The sequence below is a fragment of the Natrix helvetica genome, assembly GCF_964273705.1.
Source record: "Natrix helvetica genome assembly, chromosome: W".
NCBI lineage: Eukaryota > Metazoa > Chordata > Lepidosauria > Squamata > Natricidae > Natrix > Natrix helvetica.
Window position 1 is genome coordinate 17,529,336 of NC_138555.1, and position 20,731 is coordinate 17,550,066.

Below are 20,731 nucleotides of genomic sequence, written 5' to 3' on the forward strand. Positions count from 1 at the left end.
ACAGGCTTTTCTCATCCGTTTCCTCTGCCCTAAAGGGCAACGTGGATGTGTACGTGTGTGTGGGTTCATGCATGAATGCAGTTACTTGAGCTCGGCAGTAATAGCGCACAGGGTACACAACTTTCCGGATTCCCACTCGGGGGTAGGAAGAAGAGGCAAGTGGGCTTTTTAGGGAGTTATCGTCACTCGGCAGTGGCTGAGAGCGCCCGCCTGTCTGCCCACCTCTCCTGCAATGGAATGGGAGGGAGAACTCCCAATCTGTCAGCCTCTACTTTCCTTGCTTGCTATCGGCTGCCATAGAAATGGGGAGGGAGGAATTTGGGAGGGGGAATTACTGGTGCTGGAGGAGTTATGAAGAAGGGAGCTTTGTTATCACTATCTTCTGTGCGTGCTGGTGGCCTGTGTTTGGACTTGGTCAAGGCCAACTGTCTCGCATACCAACTTGATGAGGCTTTTCGAAGATGCACCCCACATGACACCTTAGGGAGTTGCAGATTGGACACTGGGTTGGGGAATTGGGGGGAGGGTGCTGGGTAAACGTTTGATATGTACATGTTCGCACCTTTTGGCTCAGATCTTGCTTTCCTTTTCGCTGCTTTCAATTCATATCTAGTAAAAGTACTTTATCTCTATTCAAATGGAGTTGAGGTTTTTCTTTCTTGGTTATTGAAGGAGGCATGCCTGACATGCCACTCCCAAGTAGCTGAAGGGAGCGTGTGATTCATAGTGCTTGGAATATTTCAGCTTAATAGTTTGGGGATGGCTTTGGCGCTCTCTTTTTGGCCTCCTCCCACCCCATTGAGTGGGGCAAACTTGTTTGGAGAATGAGGATCTGGAGCTGCTCCCCAATTCAAGTCAAGGTTGGGTGCTGATCTTCTCCCGTTAGGAGAGAGCCAAATCCATCCCCATTTTTGGTGCCAGGAGGCTTCAGGTAGGCCTGCTAGCACCAAAATGGGGGTGGCGAGGGTGCGCCACCCCCATGCCCCGTTTTTGGTCCCAGGAAGCTTCAGGGAGGCCTGCTAGCATCAAAACAGGGGTTGCGCACATGCACGGGGGGGGGGGGTGGAGCATGGGGTGGGCACGCGCGTACGCAGGGGGGCTGTGGGGGGGCAGTGGATTATGGTTGTCGGCACATGCATGCGCACTTTTGGCACCTGAGGGAAAAAAGGTTTGCCATCACCGAGCTATAACATATACAGGGGGAAAAACAAGAAAAAAAACAAAACCAAAAGACGTTAGCAGAAGAACACAAGAGACTGGAATTAGAATTACAGAAAGAACCAAACAAGAAGATCTTAAAAAATTCAAATGGAACTAATAAAATATAAAATGAATCTACCAGCTAAACAATTGGCACAAAAAACCAAAAATGCTAAACAGATTTTTTTTGAAAATGTGAATAAACCAGGAAGATGGTTGGCATATAAATCGAAAACAGAGAAAGAGAAGAAATTGATACATAGGCTGGTAGATGAGAAAGGAACTTTATGTTACCAAAATGAGGATAAAAAATAATAATTCAAGATTATTATGAAAAGCTATATGAGCAAGATAAAGTTTCAGAAGATAAAATTAAAGAATATTTGGAAAAAGTGGAACTACCTAAAGTACCAGAAACAGTGAAAGCTACGTTAAATGAACGAATATCAATGATGGAATTGTCAGAAGCGATTAAGAGACAAAAGAACAATAAAATACCAGGACCAGATGGGCAGAATTTTATAAATGTTTACAAGATACTCTAGGCCCATCAATGTTGGAAGTCTATAATGAAGTATTGATTGAGGCGAAGGTACCAAATTTGTGGATGGAAGCAAATATTACTCTGATTCCGAAAGAAGACTCAGATTTAAAGCAGATAAAAAACTATACGCCCATATTTTTACAGAATGCTGACTATAAAATATACACTTCAATAATGGCAGAGAGATTAAAAAGGTTTCTAGATGAATTAATACAGCCCGACCAAAATGACTCCTTGCCTAAGAGACAGATTAAAAACAATATGAGAATGGTTTTAAATACATTGGAATATTATGAAGCACATCCTGGAAAAAAAATGGCATCGATCTTCTTAGATGCACAGAAAGCATTTGACAACGTGAATTGGCGATTTATGCTGTCACAACTAAATTTATGGACTTTGGTGAGATATTTATTAACATGATAAAGGCAATATACAATAAACAAACGGCAAAGGAGATGGTAAATGGAGATGCAACAGAGAATATAAAAAAGGCACAAGACAAGGATGTCCACTATTCTGTGGGAATGAGAGGTAAGGCTTACGTAAGGGCATGCGTAGAAACTACCATGACCTCAGTGGCTGTCTATCTTGGAAACCTACAAGCTCACCTAATTAGCAGAACCAAATGCAGGAATAAAGGAAAGGTGATGCACAGTCTGTTATCTTTAGCTCATTAATTCACCAGAGCAAAGGCATGAGGTAACCTTGGCCTGAATGGTATTCTTGATTCTCTAGGGAAGATTTGGGGGAGTGAATCTGTTATAGCAATGTGTTGTTGCTCTGTGCTTTGCTTGTAAAAACTTTATAAAAGCCAAATAAACTCTGCAAGAGGCAGACAGATATTTTGGACACAAACTGCGTGATGGATTTCTGAAACCTACATCTGGTGCCGAAACCCGGGACCTCTCGCACCCTTCAGGATCAAAGACATCCTTCGGGGGAGCAACAGCCAACATAATTACCTCCCGTCTGGAACAGACCCCAAAGCGCGCTTCGTCCTACGGGACCCCTCAGAGGTAAATATGGGTTGCAATCTGTCTCACCAGCAGCAAAAACATGTTCAAGAACTTAAATTCTTGTTACAGAAGTCAGGTGTTACCACACCTGAGGCAGAAATAAGGAAGCTAGTTGGTGAGATAGGGAAACATTGTTTTTGGTACCCTGAAAGGGGAACGCTTCGTTTATGTGACTGGGAAAAAATAGGGCAAACTTTACATCTTGAACCCAGAGCCCCAGTAAAGACATTACAACTATGGTTTCAGTGCCATCATGCAGTGGAAAAATTTGGCTCTAAAGTTTTGGCAGAACAACAATTGACCACAGAGCCTCCACCTAATTGTGAGCAAGTAAAAATTCTTCCCCCAAAATCATCTTTAGTTGGACTTTCAGCTCCTGACGGAGAGGTTAATTCTTCTGCTTCTCCACAATCAGAGGAGCAATTAGCAAAAGAGGAGGGGAAGAAAGAAGATATGTTTTTTGTCTGTCCACCTAAATTGATTCCACAAGATCATGAAGTAATTGGTTTAAAGGATTGTTTTTCTTCTATTCTTTGCCCTGCTTTGCAAGAAAAGTTTGACTTTACTGCCGGTCAGGAAAAGTCTGTTTTCTGTGTGTCTGCTTCCCTCCCCACACCTCCCCCTTTTCAGGAAGAGTCTGTGCAGGTTTATGATGCTTTAAAACAACAAATAGCTAATTCCGAGGCTCAGATGAAGTTGTTGATGAAATTAGCAAAGGGAAATGCTACTTTTGAATGCCGGAGGGCAATTATTGGGAATGATCCTGAGTTGGCAGAAACGATTAAAGCATGTCAAGATATAGGAACAGCCTCTCATCAGGCTAATTTATTGGCAGCCGCTTTCTCGCAAGGCAGCAAACCTCAAGGGATGAAGCTAAAAGCAAAATGCCCAAAATATCAGATTTATGTTGCAGAATTGAATCCTTTTTGTAAGCGTCATCCGTTGGCTTTGGTAAATCATTATATGGATGATATTTTAATTGGAGCCCCAAAGATACCACCTAATTGGCTTTCAGAAATACAAAATGATTTGACTGTTTATGGGTTGCAAATTTCCCCAGAAAAAAGTACAACTACATGCTCCTTATCTGTATTTGGGTCATAAGATGTTGCATTCCTATTCTGCCCCGGCATTTCCTTGTTTGAAATTGCCTAACGTTATGTCACTAGTTAACTTACAACAGTTATTGGGTACTCTTAATTGGGTAAGGCCATATTTTTCTTTGCTGACACATTTTTTGTTTGAATTACTGACCAAAGGAAAACCACCTGGAGATGTTATCGTGATTTCCTCAGTTGCATTTGCCGCAGTTAAGGAGATTAATGATCTTTTGAGCATTTAATTTGTGGAGCATCCCTCATAGATTGTCAGCTAACTCTTTTGATGTTTTTTAAGACAGAAGATTCCGTCTCAAAATGTTTTACCATTTATCCAGGCCGTTGATGATTTAATAACCTTGGGTTTGTCATAGAAATTGGACTGACTTAATTAATATTATTTTTCCTATTCCAAAATCTGATTTTCAATTTTATTTTCAGCATAACTTATCTCTTCAGGGTGCTTTAACTGACTATGTGGTCTGTATTTCATATCATTTGCCTAAAGATCTTTGGCTTGCGTGTTTACTCATCTATTGCTTTCTTTCTCTGCTTTTGCATCACTGTTTTTCAAGTGGAGGGTGAACGAGAGGAGTAATTGCTTATAAGGACTCTCATGAAAGTTTCCTACCCTGCAATGCAGTTGTTCCTGCAACATTTTCTTAAAATTGTCTGTTGCTATTTTAGCTTTTCACATCTTTTCTCAACAAGCTTTTTAACTACATTTCTGACTTTCATTATGTGTGTCAATTTATTTTGAATTTTCTAGGTATTTATATCACATCCAGGATGGATCTTAATCTTATGGCTTTGTTTTTAACTTTGCAGCAACTATTTTCACATACGCAGTCATTTGTTTTTTCCAGGACCTTTTCCTTAAAGCAACAGGTATGCAACTCAGATGCAACTGTCTATGTTTTAACTACGTTTTTTTTTTTTCAGATTTATTTTTTTTATTACTTTTTTTCCATCAGAATGCCAGAGGGCTGGCACAAGCTTGCCATATTCCAATTGACCAGGCCAAGCAAATTGTTTCATCTTGCCCCCAGTGTTCTGCAGCATCCCCCTGTGGGGGCACGGGTGATAATCCCCGTGGTTTAGCCTCTAATAAATTATGGCAAATGGATGTCACTTATGTTCCCTCTCTGGCTCCCTAGAAGTAAATTCATTTATCTACGTTTATTTTTGGGGCCACATTTCAATGAAGAGCAACTGCTAGTCATGCTATTTCTCATCTTTTTTCAGCCTTTATTGTCTTTGGTAAACCCTTTTCTTAAAAAACTGATCATGGCCTATTTTTCATTGGCCTTTTTGCACTTTTGTACAACTTGGAACATTTTTTTAATTCATGGGCTTTTTATAATTCCACAGGTCAAGCCATTGTGGAATGTGTTAATTGGTCCTTTAAGGACTGTCTTCTCAAACAAATAAAAAAGGAGGGATCTTGGGTACCTAACAATTTGGCGTACCCCAATTTGGCTAATTTGGCATAGATAACATAAAAGTTTGTTTGCCTCCCCCGCAAGGGGGACGAGGATATGTTGTGCTTGCTTCTACAGGTTTTTGTGGATTCCCGCACGTGATGTTTGTCTAGCCAAGAATATCGTGGTACCAGTTCTCAAATCCAGTTCTAGAGATGACCAAGGTGACTTTTCAGACAGCACAGCGGCCAATACGATCTTGTTGGACCAGCTGTCCAGTGACCACCAAAGCGCAAGCAGTGCTGTAACAACGACACGTGGAACAAATCCCCGAGAACTTATGTGCTGCCATTTTTGCCAAGTCCTTAGTCATCATTTTCTTATGTCTACTTGTCAATTGCTTCTCTTTATCGATAGCTGCTGTCATCTCACCCAAAAACTCATTTGAACAATAACTGAAGTAAAAATCTATGGGTGCAGCTAGCTAACATCACACACATGGACGTATCTTGCTTATCTGAATTGTACATAGAACATTTACTTTCTACATGCTTGGTTCCTGTTTGTACCCCACCTGCAGTAATTCAACACTTCATTGGTTTGAACTATAAGACTATATCTAGTTAGGAATTGATTGCTTATGAACTGCCCCCTGATGCAATTGCTTTGTATACTCCTATAGTAGCAGTTCCTGAAAATGTAACATGTGCTAAAGTAGTTAACTGTACATCTTCAAGTAAAAAGCCTTACTGTTTTCATATTAGTTCACCTACTTTAAATTGTACAGCTTTTGAGGAGGTTTCCTTTCACTTTGCTAATGTTTGGCTTCCGCAAGGATGGTTTTTTACATGTGGTCACGAAACTTTTAATTACATTCCTGCTAATATTAGTGAAGCGCAATGTTGCTTTAGCTAGTTAATTCCTGTGTTGCTTTCCAAACAGCAACTTTAGATAACACTTGTGACTCTGAGATAGCTTTACTTAATAAAGCAGAATATGTAGCATTGGCTATATTCATAGTGGGTGTGCCAGCGCTTGCTGCTCGTGCTTATTTTAATATTAATGCTGTTGCATGTAATTTGGCAAAAACAATTAATGCTATTTTTTTAGCCATTTCAGCAATTAATCATGAGCTACAAGCTTTGCATAAAGCTATTTTGCAAAATTGTGCTGCTATCGACTATTTGCTTCTTCGCCAGCATATGGGTTGTGAAAGTTTTGATGGGATGTGTTGTTTTAATCTTTCCGATGAATCCAGAATTATTCAGCGTCAGCTCGATATTTTACATAAATTGGCCTCTGATTTGAAAATTGATACCCTAGGATCTTGGTGGGAAAGCTTTTGACCCACAGGTCTGTTGGGAAATATCCTACGTTATTTAGTTATTATCTGTGCTATTCTAATTGGTGGGTGCTGTTTTGTTCAATGCCTTCCCTCCCTTTGCAAAATGTGCATTTCAGCTTTTTGCCCTAAACCCCCCCCTACATTGCCTCAGGGTCAGGTATATGCCCTGTATAAACAATTGCAGGGATGTTCCTCTCCTGAAGGGTAGCCCCTCCTCCTTGTCAAACAAAATAAAAAAGAGTGAGATGTGGGAATGAGAGGTAAGGCTTACGTAAGGGCATGCGTAGAAACTACCATGACCTCAGTGGCTGTCTATCTTGGAAACCTACAAGCTCACCTAATTAGCAGAACCAAATGCAGGAATAAAGGAAAGGTGATGCACAGTCTGTTATCTTTAGCTCATTAATTCACCAGAGCAAAGGCATGAGGTAACCTTGGCCTGAATGGTATTCTTGATTCTCTAGGGAAGATTTGGGGGAGTGAACCTGTTATAGCAATGTGTTGTTGCTCTGTGCTTTGCTTGTAAAAACTTTATAAAAGCCAAATAAACTCTGCAAGAGGCAGACAGATATTTTGGACACAAACTGCGTGATGGATTTCTGAAACCTACACATTGGAAGTGTTAAATAGAAATATTAGACAAGATATAGAAATTAAAGGTATGGAAATTTAAAAAGGAACATTATAAACTATAGGCATTTGCAGATGACTTGGTCTTTATCTTGGAAGACCCACAAGAAAATGGACTTAAACTAATTAGGAAAATAGAAGAATATGGAAAAGTTCAGGACTGAAAATAAATAAATAAAAAACCAAAACAATAGTTAAGAATGTTACAGACATACAGAAAAAAGAACTAACGAGGAAAATAGGTATACAGATAGTTAAGAAAGTTAAATATTTAGGAATTCAATTAATGGCAAGGTGTGTAACGATTAAAGAAGATAATTATTATAAATTGGCATAACAAATTAAAACAGATTTAGAGAAGTGGAAAAATCTACAATTATCATTGATGGGAAGAGTAGCCACTATAAAAATGAATATCTTGCCAAGATTACTATATTTATTTCAAAAAATACCAATAAAACTGGAAAAAATATTTTGAAGATTTAAATAAAACAATATTAAAATATATTTGGCAAGGGAAAAAAAGCAAGGATAAGTTTGAAAATGTTGCAAGATACTAAAAATAGAGGTGGTTTTGGGCTACCAGATTGGGAATTGTACTACCAGGCTTCAATACTTACTTGGGTGAAAGAATGGATTGGCTTGAGGAACAAACAACTATTGACCTTGGAGGGTCATGATGTTGAATTAGGTTGGCATGCTTTTTTATGGTATGGAAAAAACAAAATACATAGCTATTTCCAAAGACACTATGTTAGGAACACATTATTAGTAGCATGGGAGAAAATTAAAGAACAACATTATTTGAAAATACCGGTCTGGCACTCCACAATGGAGGCACTGATTTACCCAAATGTTATTGATATAGATAATGTTACCAGATATAAAGATGTTTTAAATGAAAAGGGGGGACTAAAAACTAAGCAGGAATTGAGTCAGCAAGGGACTGAGATAACATGGTAGTCATATGTGCAGATACAATCTAGATATGAGAAGGATGTTAAAATGTATGGTTTGGATAAAGAATTAACAGAATTAGATAAGATATTAAAAGGGACAGATGAAAAATTAATAAAGAAAATATATTTGTTAAGTATTAAGGTGGAAGAGGAACAAGTAAAGAAGACAACGATGGTATGGGCTAAAAATTTCGATTGAGTTAGAAAAATGGCAGAAATTATGGGATAGATATTATAAATTAACAATGTCTACTGCATACAAAGAAAATCTTTATAAAATGTTTTATAGATGGCATTTTCCACCCTCAAGGTTAGCAAAAAATTTTAAGGATAAATCTGCAAAATCTTGGAAATATGGTTGTGCTTCTGCGCACACACGAGTGTCAACTCCTAAAGTTGCCAGAGTGAGAGAAGGGGGGGGGGGGAAGCGCATTCCACACATACAGGTGAAACTCAAAAAATTAGAATATCGTGCAAAAGTTCATTTATTTCAGTAATGCAATTTAAAAGGTGAAGATATGAGATAGACTCATTACATGCAAAGCAAGATAGTTCAAGCCGTGATTTGTCATAATTGTGATGATTATGGCTTACAGCTCATGAAAACCCCAAATCCACAATCTCAGAAAATTAGAATATTGTGAAAAGGTGCAATATTCTAGGCTCAAAGTGTCCCACTCTAAGCAGCTAATTAAGCCATAACACCTGGCAAAGGGTTCCTGAGCCTTTAAATGGTCTCTCAGTCTGGTTCAGTAGGAATCACAATCATGGGAAAGACTGCTGACCTGACAGTTGTGCAGAAAACCATCATTGACACCCTCCATAAGGAGGGAAAGCCTCAAACGGTAATTGCAAAAGAAGTTGGATGTTCCCAAAGTGCTGTATCAAAGCACATTAATAGAAAGTTATGTGGTAGGAAAAAGTGTGGAAGAAAAAGGTGCACAAGCAGCGGGGATGACTGCAGCCTGGAGAGGATTGTCAGGAAAAGGCCATTCAAAAGTGTTGGGGACTTTCACATGGTGGACTGAGGCTGGAGTCAGTGCATCAAGAGCCACCACACACAGACGGATCCTTGACATAGGCTTCAAATGTCGTATTCCTCTTGTCAAGCTGCTCCTGAACAACAAACAACGTCAGAAGCGTCTTACCTGGGCTAAAGAAAAACAGACCTGGTCAGTTGCTCAGTGGCCCAAAGTCCTCTTTTCTGATGAGAGCAACTTTTGCATCTCATTTGGAAACCAAGGACCCAGAGTGTGGAGGAAGAATGGAGAGGCACACACTGCAAGATGCTTGAAGTCCAGTGTGAAGATTCCACAGTCTGCGTTGATTTGGGGAGCCATGTCATCTGCTGGTTGTGAAGTTCCCAGAAGACGACCTAATTAATTTACGAGCCTCGAGACAAAGTTCAAAAGAAATCCAATCGTTTATTAGGATAAACATTCTGGCGTGGAATCCTGTGGAGCCAAAACTGCTTTCGTTTAATTGCGTTTGAACTTTACCCCTGTATCCCCTCCCTTCTGTCCTGCGTCATAACTCATATTCTCCAACTAGGCTGTAGACATGAGATCCGACTCCGGCCGAAGGCATACATGGAATTTCCCCTTCCATGCCAGCCTGATAATAGTCATGGCAACGCTTTAGAAGTTGACATCCAGCTCCCCTCACTTCCTGAAAGCGACCTGTGTGACACAAGGACAATTTGAGTACAGGTATATAACTTAGGGATGCGTTCCTTCCCCAGGCTTGCCTGGATTTTCTGCATGGAATTTTGCTATAAGGCGATCAGCCTGGATATTCCTACTTATTTACCCAAGATGCCTCCGATAATGGGTAGCCCTTCCACTTGATTAAGTATTGGAGTTGTCTCCTGTGCCACCTTGAATCGAGGATTTGTTGAACATCATAATGGGTTTGGCCCCCTATGACCATAGCGCCCAGGGGCTCCCAGGGTAGTGGTCTCAGAGTAGATCCTATCACGGGTTTTAAGAGGCTACTATGAAACGCTGGGTGTATCTTCCCCAACAATCAAGGTAGTTTCAATTGCACTGTGACTGGGTTGATGATCTTTACTATGGGGAATGGTCCCTTAAACTTCGGCCCCAGTTCTTGCTAGGCAGTTTTAATCTCAAATATTTTGTGGAGAGGTAAACTTTCTCTCCCACCCGGAATGGCCGTTGCAGAGCCCGGTGTTTATCTGCCTGTTTCTTATAGGTTTGTGCCGCTTTAGCCAGTGCCTTTTTGACATTTTCCCAGGTTGATTTCAGCATCAACATCCAATCAGTCAAGCTGACTGAGGAGGGGGGATCCCTTGGATACTCAGGCATTGGGACGAAGTCCATACCGCTCACTATTTTGAACAGCATGAGTCCTGTGCTACTGTGGACAGCATTATTGTACGCGACCTCAGCAAAGATAAAAGGTCTGCCCCATTGGACTGCTGATAGTTCACGTAACACCTCAGGTACTGCTCTATCATGGCTTTCAGTCTCTCTGCTGCCCCATTGGTGCTTGGATGAAAAGCTGAACTAAGACCCTGAGATGACCCAATGGACCGCAGGAACTACCTCCAGAACTTAGCCGTGAACTGGACGCCTCTGTCTGAGATAATTCTTCGAGGTACTCCATGCAGTTGGTAGATATGCTTCACGAACAGTTTAGCCAGCTTGTGAGCCGAGGGTAGTCCTCTACAGGGTATGAAGTGTGCCTGTTTGGAGATCTATTACAGTCCAAATCACCATGTTTCCCCCACTTTTAGGCAACTCTACTATAAAGTCCATTGCGATCTCCTCCCACGGCCTCGTTGGCTCTGCTACTAGTTGCAGCAGTCCGGGGGGTTTTCCTGGTCATCTCTTCATTGTGGAACAGATGGTGCAACTTTTCACGTATCTATCCACATCTTTCTTTATCCTAGGCCACCAGAATTGCCTCCGGGCTAAGTGTAAAGTCTTTAGGAACCCAAAGTGGCCTGCCGGTTTTGCATCGTGACTCCTCTGGAGAACTAAGATACATAGGGATTCTGGGACGTAGTTTCGTCCCCTTCCATGCAAGGTCATCTCTTTTCGTCAAGATGTGTTGGTTGTTTTGGAACCAGGGGTCTGCTAGCTGGTCAGTTTTGAGTCTCATGGTTAGGTCGCTTGCAGGTTGGTCTTGCCGGTCACGGCATTACCGCCTGGTGGTTACTTGGGCAGCTGTTTGAGTAGAGGGGAATGATGGTGTCAACTATGTGCTCCCGTTCACATTCGTACTGAGGCATGCCGGAGTGGGCGTCAGCTAGAAAGTTCCTCCCCCCTGGAATGTGCTTTAACACAAAATCAAAATGGTTGAAGTATTGAGCCCATCGGACTTGTTTGGGTGGTTTGGTTTGGTTTGGTTTATTTGGATTTATATGCCGCCCTTCTCCAAAAGGACTCAGGGCGGCGTACAACATTAAAAAACACACTTCCCAAAAGTTAAAAAAGATTAAATCCATATCCAAAAAAACAAACCGAATTTTTTTTAAAAAATACATTTAAAATAAGTTAAAATTAAAATTAACAGGCCAGGCTGGCTTGCTGGAAAAGCCAACTTTTTAGTGCGCGTCGGAAGGACCGGAGGTCAGGGATTATGCGAAGCTCTGGGGGGAGCTCATTCCAGAGGGAAGGCCCTCCCACAGAGAAGGCTCTCCCCCTGGGGGTCACCAGCCGACACTGCCTGGCCGACGGCACCCTGAGGAGGCCAACTCTGTGGGATCGTACTGGACGGTGGGAGGCTACTGATGGCAGTAGGTGGTCTCGCAGGTACCCTGGGCCTAAGCCATGGAGTGCTTTAAAAGTCATAATTAATACCTTGAATCGCACCCGGAAAACAACCGGCAACCAGTGCAGGCCGCCTAAAAGGGGTGTAACATGGGAGCACCTAGGTACCCCCATGACAACCCGTGCGGCCACATTCTGGACCAGCTGAAGCCTCCGGGTGCTCTTCAAGGGCAGCCCCATGTAGAGAGCATTGCATTAGTCCAGGCGAGAAAGGACGAGGGCATGAGTGACTGTGCACAGAGCATCCCGATCCAGGAAGGGGCGCAACTGACGTACCAGGCGAACCTGGTAAAAGGCACCCCTGGTCACGGCTGTCAGGTGTTCTTCTAAACTAAGCCGTGTATCCAGGAGGACTCCCAGATTGCGAGCCTTCTCTGAGGGGGCTAAAATTTCTCCCCCTATCGTCAAAGATGGAACAAGATGTACAAATCGGGATGACGGGAACCACAGCCACTCAGTTTTGGAGGGATTGAGCTTGAGCCTGTTCCTCCCCATCCAGATCCGCACAGCCTCCAGGCATCGGGACATCACGTCGAGGGCATTGTTTGGGTGGTTTGGGGTAGAGATGAAAAGTTGGGTATCATCAGCATATTGATGATACCGTACCCCAAAACCACGGATGATCTCGCCCAGCGGTTTCATGTATATGTTGAGCAGGAGGGGTGAGAGAACCGACCCCTGGGGCACTCCACAAGTGATGCGCCTGGGGGTCGATCTCTGCCCTCCACTCAACACAAACTGCGACCGATCCGACAGGTAGGAGGAGAACCACCGTAAAACGGTACCCCCCACTCCCAACCCCCCGAGTCGTCGCAGTAGGATACCATGGTTGATGGTATTGAAAGCCGCCGAGGTCTAATAGGACCAGGACAGAGGAACAGCCCCTGTCCCGGGCCCGCCAGAGATCATCGACCAACGCGACCCATGTGATAGTTTCCGTGGGGTCCTAAGCGCCTCCAGATTTTTCTGGTCAGTCCAGACTTCAAACGGTTTCTGGCTCCCTTTCAACAGGTGTCTCCAGGTTAGCAGTGCCCATCTCACTGCAAAAGCCTCCTTTTCCCATGCGGCCCATCGTCTCTCTGTGTCTGTGAGCTTGCGGGAGGTATAGGCACAGGGTTGTAAGTTTCCTTGGTTGTTTCTTTGGAGTACCACCGCTCCCACTGCCACATCGCTGGCATCTGCCTGGATCACGAAAGGTTGCTCGGGGTCAGGATGCTTCAGCACTGGCTCCTTTGCAAACATTTCTTTTAGTGTTTCGAATGCCTCTTGGCAGGTTAGGTCCCATGGTAGGGGTTGTCCCGGACGAGGTTTCGTTCCTGGGCTCCCTGTCTTCAGGAGGTCTGTCAGGGTTTGGCAATCTTCGCAAAGGAGGGGAAGAATTGCCTGTAGAACTTTGCGAACCCTAGGAAGCTTTGAAGGTGTCTGCGGGTGCGAGGGGGATGCCAGCTTAGGACGGCTTGCACTTTCGCTGGGTCCAACTCTATTCCCTCATTTGACACTCGGTAACCCAGTTAGTCTAACCGTGCATGGGGGAATTCGGATTTTGATACCTTGACGTACAGGTTGGCTGCCAGACGTTTTTCCAGTACTTGGCGGAGCAAGGGTATGTGGTCGTCCATGGTCTCCGTGTAGATAAGGATGTCATCTAGGTAGACGAGGACCCCCTTGTAGAGGTGCTCGTGCAGCACCTCGTTTATTAACTGCATGAATACCGCTGGGGCCCCTTGCAGTCCGAAAGGCATCACTTTGAATTGAAAGCTCCCTAGGGGGCATTGAACGCTGTTTTCCACTCATCTCCCTCTCTGATACGTACTCGGTAGTATGCTTCTCTGAGGTCTAGTTTGGTGAAGACTTTTCCCTTGGCCAGATGAGACAGCATGTCCTTCATGAGGGGGAGGGGGTATAGGTTGTGTACGCACACCCCATTTATCCCTCGAAAGTCCATACACAATCTCAAAATTCCATCTTTTTTTTCCTTGAAGAGGACTGGTGCCGCAACCTGTTGCGTGGCTGGCTCAATGAACCCCCTTGCTAGGCTTTTGTCTATGTACTTGCGCATCTCTTGTATTTCCCGGGATAGGCTTGGGTAGTTTTGCCCCGGGGATGATTTCGATGGCACAGTCTGTCTCCCAGTTGGGAGGCAAAACATCACACTCGGTCTCGCTGAATACTTCTGCGAGGTCCTGATATTCTATCGGAATTCGTTCGGCCTCTGGGGTTTTGTCGGATGTGGTTGCCAGTTGTTCTCGTTGGCTCTCTTGGAGGGTTTCCAGTGTGGGTGGTGTTTCTGCTTGCTGGTGTGGGAGGGATTGGGGGCCCCTTGATATCCTAAGTCTGCGGGTGCCCCCTTTCCACCATATGATCGGTCCCCACTTGTCTAGCCAGGAAAGTCCCAGTATGACTGCGTCTGTCATTTTGGGGGCTATTATGAATCAAATTACTTCCCAGTGATCCGCTAGCTCTAGCCTCACTGGTTCAGTCAGGTAGGTGGCATAGGCTCCTCCCATTAGGGACCCGTCCACCTGCTCGAACTGGATTGGGTGGGCCAGTCTTTTTGCTCTGATCCCCAGTTTCAGGACTGTAGTTAGGTTGATCAAGCACCTTGTGCAGCCTGAGTCTATTAGGGCCTGAAAATCCCCCTGGTTTCCTGTTTTGGGGGCTGTGAGGCGTATTGGAAAAAGGAAAGGGTGAATTGATTCACTCACCATTGAGTCAGTTTCTCCCTCGTCCTCGCTGTCATATGATTCTGGCGACTGGTTGTCGTTGCCTGGGGTTCCATCACTTTCGCCTGAGGGGGAAGGTGCCTTTGCAGCCTGGAGGGCTTTCCTGGACGTGTTGGTGGTCCGTTTGAGCCCTCGTTCTGGTCGTGCCGTGAGCGGTGGGTCTGGCCTTCATTTTGGAGCTGGGGTTGGGCATGCAGCTGCCATGTGGCCCATCCCCCCGCATCTGTAGCATTTCAGCGGACTTCGAAGGAGGGCTGGTCTCAGAGCCTGCTGTGGTGCTGTCGTTCCCCGCCGGCTGGGTGGTTTCAGGTCGGGTTGACCTCTCTCGTGTGTCCGGTTGCTTTGTCATGTCGTTGGTGCGCAGCCCACTGTTGAATTTTGTTGCTACTCAGAACCACTCAGAGAGTTGATTTGGGATGTCGCAGTATGCAGTTACCTGGGCAATTTGCTTGTCCAGGCTTGTTCTGTAAAAATGCACCAGCAGCCGCTCTGGTAAAGGGGGTAGCCTTCCTATGACCCTCCTGAATTCACGGATGTGCTCTTTGATGGGGCGGCCCCTCTGCTTTAAGTTGCTGAGTTCCTCTTCTGCATATGGGTCCTCCTCCACCTCCTCAAATCTGGCCTCTAGAAGTTGCAGGAAGTCATCTATGTCTTGCGGTTAGGGGGCTCTCCTCTTGTGGAGTGCGGCTAGCCATTCCCTTGCTTCTCCCTCTAGACCCTGTGCGATGGTATTGACCATGGCTTTGGGGAATGGGTAAAGGTGCCCATAGCATTCTAGGTGGATATCAGCTGAATCAAGGAATAGGGCTAGCTGGTCTGAGTCTCCGTCAAACTTTACCCTGAATTGGGGTGGGTCATTCAGCCCTAATCCCCCAGCCTCCTGTCGGCCTTGGTATGCTTGCACCTGATATGGCTGGTCATCTTCTTCACCCCTAGTTCGGAGAGAGGGAGGGGGTTGCCTGCTCTTGGCAGCCTGCCTGCTGCGTGGGAGAGGCACTGGTTGCCGTTTTGGGCTCCTTCTCCTTCTATCGGGAGGGGGAGGGGGGCTGCATCAGTCTGCATCTCCTCCCTTCAACAGGATCAGATGTTCCTCTCCTCTCTTTTGGGCAGCATGATGGCCCCTCATCATGAAGGGTGGCTCGGTAAAAATCCTCCCTCTGTTGCTCTTTTGCACTCTCCAGGGATTCCATCTGGGGCTTTGGGAGCCTGACTTGTTTCCAGTCCCACCTCCTGTCCACCCTTGCCAGCTTGCTTGAGACCCTTCCCTGTATCTAGGGACTAGGGGAAGGGAATTTCCACCAGTACTTATCTTCTCTTGCTTCTGCTTCTGAGAAAGGCATTGCTGCTTCGCATTGCTGCATACCTCCAGCCGCAATCAATCTCCTGTTGCCTGATTTTCCCTCCAAGCAGCCCAAACATTGGGGGAGTGCTCGGAGAGGCTGGGCTTCAGGAAACCCAGAATTTTTTTTTTAAAAAGTCAGTTTTGGCTCTCTGTGAAGTTCCCAGAAGACGACCTAATTAATTTACGAGCCTCGAGACAAAGCTCAAAAGAAATCCAATCGTTTATTAGGATCAACATTCTGGTGTGGACTCCTGTGGAGCCAAAACTGCTTTCGTTTAATTGCATTTCAAGTTTACCCCTGTATCCCCTCCCTTCTGTCCTGCGTCATAACTCATACTCTCCAACTAGGCTGTAGACATGAGATCCGACTCCGGCCGAAGGCATACATGGAATTTCCCCTTCCATGCCAGCCTGATAATAGTCATGGCAACGCTTTAGAAGTTGACACTGGTGTTGGTCCACTGTGCTTCATTAAGTCCAGGGTCAATGCAGCCGTCTACCAGGAGATTTTGGAGCACTTCATGTTTTCTTCTGCAGATGAGCTTTATGGGGATGCTGACTTCATTTTCCAGCAGGACTTGGCACCTGCCGAAACTGCCAAAAGCACCAAAACCTGGTTAAATGACCGTGGGATTACTGTGCTTGATTGGCCAGCAAACTCGCCTGACCTGAACCCCAGAGAGAATCTATGGGCCATTGCCAAGAAAAAGATGAGAGACATGAGACCGAACAATGCAGAAGAGCTGAAGGCCGCTATTGAAGCATCCTGGTCTTCCATAACACCTCAGCAGTGCCACAGGCTGATAGCTTCCATGCCACGCCGCATTGAGGCAGTAATTGCTGCAAAAGGGGCCCAAACCAAGTACTGAGTACATATGCATGCTTATACTTTTCAGAGGTCCGATATTGTTTTATGTACAATCCTTGTTTTATTGATTGCATGTAATATTTTAATTTTCTGAGATTATGACAAATCATGGCTTGAACTATTTTGTTTTGTATGTAATGAGTCTATCTCATATATTAGTTTCACCTTTTAAGTTGCATTACTGAAATAAATGAACTTTTGCACAACATTCTAATTTCTCAAGTTTCACCTGTACTTTCCGCTAAAGTCGGATCTTAGATTACTGTAGAAGGCTTGGGAGGGGTGCACCTCATTGGGCAATGTGATTTATGACACAGACTGAAGGGAGGGAAGGAACGGGTAAAGTTCAGCTATAACTCAAACAAAGCTTAGATCTGACTACGAAAAGGTCTTGCCTAATGGTGCTCCTAATAAATGACTACTTTTGTATTGAAACTTGGCTCGATACGCATGAATCAATTAGGGCATTTTTAGGAAACCTGACACCGAGCAATTTTTATTGCACTGGTTGGCCACGGCCGCCAGCTCCAACGCTCACCCAGCCTCATCTTCGTCATGTGGATCCACAGAAGACAGAACTGCCTTCTCCTGGCTCCTGCGGCTGCCTACACACAGGTAAGCAGCATTCGGGCTAGCCTAGCTCCCCCTCCCCACCAGCTGCAACCCAGGGAGGGATGGCCCCCTCCCAAGGCCTGTCGAGGAAGCTGGCCCGGAAGCAGTGCCAGAGGTGGGACAGGGAGGAATTGTCATGCCGAGTAGGAGGCGGACACTACATCGGCCGGCATGTATAAATAGCGGGCCTGGGATGGCTCGGCCAGCCCAGCTCAGCCAGCCTGCCTATCCCGACCTCGAGTGCCACCACTGCAGTTGCTGCCACCACCGGATCCCCGCTGGTCTCTGACGATGCACCGCGGTGCGCTTTAGCGACTCGATGGAGCTGGGCAACTTCTATGAGGCAGACATGCGTCCCCCCAATGCCCAACGCCTTCTACTCATATCCACAGCAGCAGCGCCCGCTGCTCCCTGCCGCCGCGCACCTGCCCTCCACCTTCGGAGGCAACGGAGGCAAGTGCTCCTCTTGGTGCGGCTGTGCTTGCCTGCTCCGGGCCTGAAGCCTTGCGACCTCCCCAGCCGGGGCCCCCTTCCTGCCACCGCACACCTGTCCACCTTCGGAGGCAAGCGTTCCTCTTGGTGCGGCACGCTTGGCTGGGCAAGGGGGTGGGGTGGGGCTGTGGGCCAGCAGCGGGCGAGCACAGTCGCCACACCAAGAGGAGCGCTTGCTTCCATTGGGTCCATCACACATCCGCAGCGTGCTTGGCTGGGCGGGGGTGGGGAGAGGCTTCAGGCCAGGAGCCGGCGAGCACAGCCGCCACACCAAGAGGAGCCCTTGTCTCTGAAGGCGGAGGACAGGTGCACGGCAGCTGCCGCTGCAGGTGCAAGTGAAAGGTGCTGGGCATCAGGGTGGGGGTGGGGCGCGCATCCGCCTCGTAGAAGTTGCCCAGCAAGTTGCCTCCAAAGGATGCCAGGCGGTACCATTTGAATGGCTGTTATCTTCCTCCCTGGGCTCCATCTCCCAGGCAGATGGAGCAAGAACCCAGGGCCAAGCCCATCAGCAGGCTGCTCGGCTCACCCCCAGCACCGTCTGGGAGACAGCGAAGAGCCCCAGCCTGGCGCACCTCCCCCCGTAAAAAATTTTACTACCATTTTACTACTCAGTCACATGCCCACCCCCACCCCCCCATTTAGCCATGCCCACTGAACCGGTAGTAAAAAATTTTGAAATCCACCCCTGTGGTGGACATGTCAAAAAGTGAAATAAACATTCGTGACACTGTGGCCCTGAAGGTGTTCACACAGGAGTTGACCAAAATAACCCTGGAGAGTTAACTGTGTTCCAGCTGTGCCTGAGCTGCAGTGTCTGCTGCCCATCTTGGCTGCCATTTTTCAAGTCACCTTTAGCTTGCAGAGACTAGGAAGCCTTTGCTGCCCTTTTAATTTTTTAACTACAGCTGAAACAATTATAGTAATATGATATGGGTCAGTGTTACTGCGGATGCAGTCAAGGGATCTTTTTTCTGTCTGATTTTCACCGGTACCCACTGCAGAACAGGGGAAAGATGACAGTTCTCTAAGACTTCACAAGAAACTGAGCGGTTGGAATGAATAATTAACATTCAAGTAAGTAATGGGGGAGTTTATACTCCTTGGGTGCTTCCACCTCCCCACCTTTTAAAATACTGGTATACAAACAAGGTCCATTTTTGCTTAGCAGTTTTGATAACCCACAGAAAGCTGCCTTGTGACCCTTCTCTTACAAATACTCACTGAAGGATGGGTTGCCCAGGCCGCCAAATGCCCCATTGGAAAGGGCACCCAGAGAGGCAAAGCTAGGAGGCCTGCCAAAGGGATCTGGAAAAGAAATCAGTAGAGAAGTGAGCAATCATACAGGAGAGTTACTGGATCCTGTTCTCTTGGCTGCATTACTCTGGGGCATTGGGTCTTACCAATGTGGCGGCTGGGGTTGAGGAAAGAGCCATGAGGAGTAGCGGCAGGACCAAAGGAGGGGCCATTGCCTGGATGGACGACACCTGCAAGAGAGAGAACAGGATAATAGATTAAAATAAAAAGAAGGGGGGACGACAACGATGAGAATGATGAGTATATTTCACAGCAAAAGAATGACGACTCTCAAAACAAAAATACTTCCAGGGTAAAATGTAATTTAAGCACCACGTTTTAAGTGTGTCGATTAGTTTTCTCTCATAACCCCTGTATTAAGGTAAGACCTGCCTGTTCAGGTTTCCAGACAGAAAACTGAGGAAAGCATAAAGACTAACATTATGGCTCTTACTATCAAAATACCAAGTGCCACGGTAGCTAAATGGCACAATTAGTAGCAGTGGCAAAAAATGGGCAGGGTGAGCTTTAGCAAATCTCAATTATTTAATCATCAAGGAAAAGCCTTCCAGTATTTGCAAAAAGCACACTGACCAGCAGCTGTGAAAAGGGTGGCAGGGCGTGCCAGCTCATGGCTATGGGGCAGACTGCCGAAGGCTCCGGTCTCAGGCAAGCCAGTGAGGTCATTCTGGAAATCCAATTTATGGGGATCACCCTGCATCAGCTGTGAGGAAACAGAAGAGGAAGAAGTCTTGGTAAGCAACCAGTCAGTCACAAGTCAATCCAAATGGCCTCACTCTATATTCTTTGGCAGAGATCTCTCCTATTCTGCCTCACAACAGTCTCGTGATTCCGCTCTCCAACCTCTAACCCAGCACCACAAACCCCAACTTGGATTCAGCATCCAGCATGGGAGACATCAGAAGAGCAAGGTTTCCTATCCATTTGGCTGCAGGGACCTCCTGTGCCACACCCCAACACCGTACATGGCAGGTGGAGGGGAAAGGTGACCCAGGCTCACCCTACCTTTATTTTCTCCTGGTGCCGCAGGATCATATATGCCACATGGACGTGCATGGCACACCACTTCCCTGGCTTCTGCGAGAGAAGGGGAAACCATCAGCTCTGCACATTATATCCCTGAGGGCCAGGCACATGTTGCCCTATACCCTGACTTTTCACTCTCCCCACTCCAGGGTGTATCTCCCCCTCCCGTCACTTCTAGTCCTTTCACCGCACGTATCAACCCTTTTGCAGTGGAACCAAACAGCCTCCCCAGTGTTACTCACTCTCAAGGTCGGCCTAAAAGGATCGGTGATCTGCAAGGAGACAGAAAAACAACATGGGGATGGGTAATCCTCTCCCCGCTGTCCCTGCCATTCTCCCAAATTG

At 45.8% G+C, this 20,731-nt stretch overlaps 1 protein-coding gene across 3 annotated transcripts in view; it reads right to left on the reverse strand.

Moving 5' to 3' along the window:
- The window catches only part of LOC309400374 (autism susceptibility gene 2 protein homolog), a 64,460-nt gene that overhangs the window by 15,862 nt on the left and 27,867 nt on the right, over positions 1-20,731 (reverse strand). For 2 of the 3 annotated variants that reach the window (XM_081968811.1, XM_081968809.1), the window contains 5 exons: positions 20,629-20,658; positions 20,366-20,437; positions 19,934-20,063; positions 19,447-19,530; positions 19,268-19,351 (listed from right to left, as the gene is read on the reverse strand). In XM_081968811.1, the coding sequence (XP_081824937.1) occupies positions 19,268-19,351; positions 19,447-19,530; positions 19,934-20,063; positions 20,366-20,437; positions 20,629-20,658 (400 nt within the window). The remainder of the gene's footprint in view (positions 1-19,267; positions 19,352-19,446; positions 19,531-19,933; positions 20,064-20,365; positions 20,438-20,628; positions 20,659-20,731) is intronic. The other variant, XM_081968810.1, reaches the window with a different exon arrangement.